The sequence below is a fragment of the Myotis davidii genome, unplaced genomic scaffold (assembly GCF_000327345.1).
Source record: "Myotis davidii unplaced genomic scaffold, ASM32734v1 scaffold266, whole genome shotgun sequence".
Classification (NCBI taxonomy): Eukaryota; Metazoa; Chordata; class Mammalia; order Chiroptera; family Vespertilionidae; genus Myotis; species Myotis davidii.
The window spans coordinates 1665577-1672704 of record NW_006300032.1 but is presented as its reverse complement, the minus strand read 5'-3'; the positions used below and the strand labels follow the sequence as shown (position 1 = coordinate 1672704).

Genomic DNA, 7128 nt, shown 5'->3' with positions numbered 1-7128 from the left:
CTGTGCAGGCAGCAGATCCATACGTGTTAATGATGTCTTCCAGCTGTCTATTCAACTCTTCAGTGATGTCATGAGCCCCTGTTTCAGGCTTCACATCTGCCTCCTTCAATGGTGCTTGGAGCGGGGTTGAGGAATCCTGATCACCTGGCTTCCCCAGGCCATTTTGACTGGGTAATGGTGAACTGCCCCCTGGAGGTGTTGACTGGGGTTCTCCCGGGAGCTGTACAGAGTGATTGGCCTCCATACGGGAGTGGTACCTAGTGGCAAGCACAGTCAGGTTTCATGTAGCGAATCCAGTTGCATGTAAATGGTAAGGACATCCCCAAATGAGCACCTACTAATTACAGTTTCTAACATAGAATGAATGTACTTTCACAAACCATAAATAATAGGAACAGTGGGAAGCTATTTTTCCAAATTGAGTCATACTGTTAGCATAGCTTTGGTTTTGGTCTTTAAAGTCCAGTAGCATCTCCGATTATTGGCGTTGACAGAGTAACTCAAGATGTTGTTTTTCATGGCCATATTTGTTATTTTGCTTAGAATAGTCAATATATCTTATCATTCTCTTAAATAATTCTATGTAGATTTACAATTATTAGGCGTACTTGGATATATATATTTAAAATAATTACATTTTAAATGGTGTTACTTTTTCAAAGTGAAAATATTTAATACAAGAGACACTGAGCTTACTAACTCCTTCATAATAATAATAATAATAATAATAATAATGTTTCTTAACTCTATTTTAATGTATAAATGAAGATTTGTTTGATATGAGTACATTAATATAAATCATTATACTGGATACAAAACATACTTTCTTGCTTTTCTGGTATTTTTCTTTGCCCAGATGAGCAACATATAATTACCAATGATGAAAACACTTTTTTTTGAGGTTCAAACTAGTATCATTTTGGGAATAAGGCAGGAAATGAGAAAAGGTATAAATTAACAAACAAACTGGTATGGAAACATGGTGATGCTCATAATAATTATTCTTTGAATTCCTATAATGTTTTGTTCTAATATAAAAATTGACTATCTTATAGAAAAAAAGAAGAGATTACAACATTCTCAGTCAAGAAGCATTAGGGTAACTTAATTTTTAAGAAATAACAATGTTTAATGAACAGGGAGGGAATGAACTAGAGAAATAATCAAGATATAATTTGGGCTCTTTGGAAATAGGGGGCAAGGAATGAGCCGAGTCAAGGATTTCAGGGTTTCTGGCTATTACCCATCTGGGCTTGCAATAGATTTAGCTTAAGCCTTTAAGTTATGGTGCATTTTACTTATAAATGATAGTTAATGGTGATGGAGCTAATTAGCAGGATAAAAATATGACAGGCTCCCCATAATGCACAGGTTTTGCTGTGGTGGTGGCATGAAAGCAAAAGCAGAAACATACTGCTCTACGCATTGCATGGCTTCCTGCTCTTTCTCAGGGCAGTAGATGTCAAATGCTCAAACACCAACAAGAACGGAAAATTCAGCGTACAGACATTGCCTCCCACCTGTGGCCCTCACCAAGTGCTCATTAACTTGGAAGGAAGTACTTCTTTCTCACCCATTTTATTCTATTTTTTCTTTTTTATTGAATTTATTAGGGTGACATTGGTCAATAAAATTATATAGATTTCAGGCCTATAATTCTAGAACACATCATCTATCATATTATGTGTTCACCATCCCAAGTTAAGTCTCCTTTCATCTCCATTTATCCTCTTCTACCTCCTTCACCCCTTTCTCTCTGGTAATTCCATACTATTGCTTGTGTCTATGAGGGTGGTTTTTTCTTTGTTGTTGTTGTTTTTTGCTTATCTTTTCAGCTTTTTCACCCAGCCCCGAAATCCCCACTCACCCATTCTAATCCACCAACTTTATTATCTAATGATACAGTAAACAGTTTCATTCTCTTCATCACTGAAATTTCTTTATCCCAACCCCTACTTGTTGGGCCCACTCATCTATATATAACTATGCCTCCCCTGAACTTGGAGAAAGACGGGTAGCACCTGCTGTCCAGCCAGAAGCTATTTTAAGCTCTTCTAAAAGGAGCCATGGCATTTAGTGCCTTATCCTTGAAAATCAAGGGAAGAGAGTACTTTTAACACAAATTGAAAACAGTAAACATTTACTGGCTTAAATCCATATGCAGATTTTAAAGTGTTAGGAAGGCTTTTTAGGATGTAATAAAGTCTGGAGTAAACCAAACTTCAAAGCAATGAATTTAAAACTGACACTCTCTATGAGTTTTAGTGTGGTTAGTATACATGCAAGTGTTTTGTTTGGACTAGTTTTATTCTTCATTCACCAGAGGCCATCATCATTGATGTTTTTATGTTAATCCCATGAGTACTTTTTAAACACATGTACCATATTTACTTTAAAACGGAATAACTTAGTCATTGTAAACCACAGAACAACTCAATTCCTAAAAGTAGCCTAGCCTCAAGATAATTCTACAAGAGGAAAAACAAGGTCAAAGAACTGTTACTTTTAAATCGTCTCTTTCTAGATTAATTTTACAGCAGAACCTTTGTAAATTTTAGCTTTATAAACTTTCCTGCCTGCCTTTTTCCTCCTCTGGGAGAGAATTTTTCACTTGTACTAGCAGTCCCAGCAGATCATTACACATCCTTTCCTGAGCAACACATTTTAATTGTAAATAAAACAATGGAAAGTTCTTAAACAGTTCACTGGCAATCTGCAAGTTTCAAACACCACAAACCACACCCCACGTCTTCTCACACTGCCTGGTCGGGGGAGTGTTTGTCATACTTACCAAAAGGCAAGGAGCTAAGCAGAAAGAGGAAAGGAGAGGCAAAGAGGCAGCAAAAAGCTAGTCAGAACAGCAGTGACAGCAGGAGACAGGCAGGCAGCTGGGTTCTTGCAAGGGAGAGAGAAACCAAACACACACACACACACACACACACACACACACACACACACACACACACACACGAGTCAGCAGGAGAGTAGGGAGGGGGAGGGGAAAGGAACACCGTATGACATAGCAGAGAGAAAAACCTCTAAGCTTTGGTAGCTGTCTCATGGGCAGATGTCTTAGAAAGGAGACACAGCTGGTAGATCTTATCAGATTCTATGTTTTATCCTTTAAACAATTTAAACTCTCAGCATACAGCCCTTTTGCTAGCACACTTTTTTCACCATTGTTCTTCTGGGCAGAGATCAGTTTTTCTTATTTCTTGGTTTATTTCCAGTGTGGTCTATGAATCATCTCCTTTTTTTCTCTTCTTATGCTGGTCTAATTGGGATCAGGTTTCTTATAAGAATCATGGAAAAAGAGAGACAATGCATAACCAAAAGGAGGTGGTACAACTACTTTGATTCTGATGTCATTGTTTGGTTTGTTTGAAAAATATGAAATAAAACTTTAGAGGGTATCTTGGCAGTGGGTTTAGGTTGTCTTCACGTGCGCGGAATCTGTGTGACCCCGGGTCCCACGCCTTCCTTGGGTAACTGCTTCACGTCTCAGGTGAGCCCCTGGCGAAGCAGGTGCTCTTCCTTCCTTAGTTGGAGGCTTCCCCACCTTCCGAAGCAGCCTTGCCAGGTCCGTTCCACCCTTTCCACACCCTCAACCCGCTCCTTAATTCATTTGAAAAAGAACCACCTTCTCCTCATGCAATTTTGTTGACACCTGATTTTAGCTGTGAAACTCATTTTGGGTTTTTAACCTCCAGAACTATAAACTAATAAATCTGTGTTGTTCTTAAGGCACTAGATGTGTGATAAATTGTTATCATAGCAAGTAAAATATCCTAAACATTCTATTTTCCTTCACCCCTTTCTTCAAGTTCCAGGGAGGCATGTATTATATATATAAAATGTCAATTTTTGACATTATCTATTGTCTTACCATAATGAGTGTACCCAACAAGTAGAGATCAGGATGAAGAAATTCCAGTGATAAAGGCAGTGAAACTGTATCATTTCATAATAAAATTGGTGAATTAAAATGGGTGAGAGAAAAAAGTACTTCCTTGTAAGTACTGAATAGTCCGTGAGGGCCACAAGTGGGTGGTGTCCCATATTGAATTCTATCAAACTGAACCAGTCAGATCTCAGTAAATACAAACAATAAATGAACGATTCTCACATTTAAATAATGTACAGATTCTTTTAATAGAATGACTTAATGTTGAAATTCATTTAAAGGGAAAAAGAGAACTCACCATGGTTGATCCAAATTATTATGTTATTATTTGTACCAGTATGCACTACTATAAAAATAGGTATAAACTTCTGATGATTATTATTATGTGAGATAAACTTTAAAAAATATTATTAAAAATACTGCAAAATCAATAAATGCGATTCAAATCACAACATTGATTTTATGTGACAGATAATATTTTGCTAAACCCCAACTGCAACCTCAAACATGAATATGGTACTGAAGGTTGGTCCTTTGAATTCATGGACCACTTTTACAGTGAAATGATTCAATTTCTTCAACACTCAGTCCATTCAAATTATTATATGTTTCATTTATATGACTTGCCATAATTTCTCTAGGACTTCCTTTGATACTAATGCATCATTTACTGCTCTTTCTCATTTTCCTGCAATTATTAAAATTGGTGCTCACTAACTTCTTAGATAAACTCATGGTAGTGAAGGCACCAAAATGACTGATATACATACTGACACCAAAATGACAGCTACCCAGATGATCCAGAATGGACATTTTTAACTATAAATTAAATTAATACCAACACACACCCTGTGGCTCCTAAGAATCCATCTATGGCCTGCTAAAGGCCCAAAGATCTGGAGTAGAGAAATTTAGAAGACAAATTAATAGAGCCCCATGCTTATTATAAAATCAACCTTTGAGTTACTATATGGAATAACTTTTTTAAAAAAAAATAGCATTTTCATTTTTATGTGAATATTACAAAAGTTAGTTTAAAAATCAAATGATGCTAAAAAGCTCATCACAAGAAACAATAATCTTGTCTTCCCTTTGTCATGCTCCCCAGACATGACAGAAACTTTTGCAGATGTCTTTGGTTTACTTTCTCGTTTGTAAATAAAACACTTACCTTGCTGCCCGTCAACTCATCCATTTTTGACATTACCTATTGTCTTCCCATAATGATAGAGGAAGATTTAAATTATTGACATCTGTTTTTCTCTCCTCACTTCTCAATAAAATTACATCTTATTTTTAAATTCATATTCTATATTTTCATTATTGAAATAAAGTTTACTGCTAAATCAGGTAGAACACTGTGACTATAGTTCCATTATTTCAAAACTTTGTCTTTTTCCTGGAGTTAATGATTACCTTTTAAAAAAACTTGTTTATTATTAAGAACTAGAGGCCTGGTGCATGAATTCGTGCACCAGTGGGGTCACTTGGCCTGACCTCCAAGAGCAGGCCGCACCTGGCTCTTCGACATCCCCTGAGGGGTCCTGGATTGCGAGAGGGTGCAGGCCAGGCCAAGGGACCCCACTGGTGCATGATCGGGGCCGGGGAGGGACTGCCGGAGGGCTCCAGGGCGTGTCCAGCCCCCTCTTGCCTAATCCTGATTGGCCGGACCCCAGCAGCAAGCTAACCTACCGGTCAGAGCATCTGTCCCCTGGTGGTCAGTGCAGGTCATAGTGAGCTGTTGAGCAGCCTTAGCATAGCATTAGTATATTATGCTTTGATTGTTGAATGGCTGACCAGTCGACTGGACACTTAGCATATTAGGTTTTTATTATATAAGATACTCTGTTTTCCTTAACTACACAAGAGCTCTGTAAAATGCCTTTCTATGCAATTTTCCTCAAGATCAAATCTATTAGACAATTTATACCTCATAGTATTTTCTGGCGATAAAACCCACATAGAAATACCCTCAGAACCTCAACTTCCTGCTCCAGTCTGGTTTGGTAACTCAGCCTGCTGCACAGCTGTGCTCCTAGCACTTCCCCCTGCTGTCATCCTGGGAATTCCCTTTACTTCTCTCCTATTTCTGATTCCCATTCTTCCTCTTTCTTTGCTTCCTCTTTTAGTGAAACATTGTCTTTTGGTTTCCTGAAAGAGCATTTATAGGAGATTTTGTATGTCTCAAATGCCTTTTTGCTATCCTTATATTTACTTGATTGATAGTTTGGCTGGATATAAACTTTGACAAAATGTAAAAAAAAATTTTTTTTGATAACTTTTTTATATTTCTATCAAATGTGTTAAGATATTATTCCCTTGTCTTTTAATTTTCATCCCCCCCCCCACCTTAAAAATGTACGATCATTCTTATTCCTGGTCCTGTGTATGATTTATTTCTTTTTTCTTCCCTGGAACTTTTTAGGATCTTCTTTTTATCTCTGACATTATGAAGTTTCACAATGATAAAATTCAATATGTTTTTTTTCATTTATTGTATTGGATTCTTAATGGGATTTTAATCAGGAGATTCATGTGTTTAACTTCCTTTTCCTTTTATCATTGTTTTTCACCCTTACCCTCCACTGGACCTCACCTTCCTGAGTCCAGAACTTCCTGGTTAAACTTCACCAGAGAACAATCCTCAGGTATCCTGAAAGGACAGAGTGAAATTACTTGACTTTGTGAGTGGGATTTGGGACTTTTAGGTCTAACTGTTCATTCTAATTTGAAAACAAAAAACTAACCATCAAATGATTCTACTATAGCCCCCCAGCCTACTGCTACTTTCGATATTATCTCTACTTGCTGAGAACTAACCTCAAATTTTGTAGTCTTTTCAGAATCTACCAGGCAAATTAGCTAGCTTCTCAATTTCCTGCTGCCTTTCCTGCAGTCACCCAAGCCCATTTCTGTCAAGCACACTTTTACTGTGGGGTCATTTCTATTACATCTTGTGTTCTTGTCCTCATTCACTGTGGTTTGGGGCTCATGGATTCAATTCTTCTGGTTTCACTGGAGTTAGAGTTTCTATTTCTGTTTCTCTTTCTTCTTGTTTGCTAGTGAATTTTAGAGGAGAAAGCAGTCAGAAAGATTTTTACAGTGCTATCTTGGAGTCAGGAAGATCTGTTTAACCATTATAACAGTCCAGTATTACAATGAATTATCCCCAAATGAGAAATATCCAATAGACCCTGGTTGCTCTTTTAGGGATACTAAGTAGA

General features: G+C 37.3%; 1 protein-coding gene across 1 annotated transcript in view; it reads right to left on the bottom strand.

Annotated features, from left to right (window-relative positions):
• The window catches only part of TXLNB (taxilin beta), a 40510-nt gene extending 37621 nt beyond the window's left edge, over positions 1-2889 (bottom strand). Inside the window, exons 1-2 of the mRNA XM_015572057.1 lie at positions 2792-2889; positions 5-257 (exon numbers count right to left, since the gene is read on the bottom strand). Coding sequence (XP_015427543.1) covers positions 5-244 — 240 coding nt within the window. The 5' untranslated portion in view covers positions 245-257; positions 2792-2889. The remainder of the gene's footprint in view (positions 1-4; positions 258-2791) is intronic.
• Between the last annotated feature and the right edge of the window lie 4239 nt (positions 2890-7128).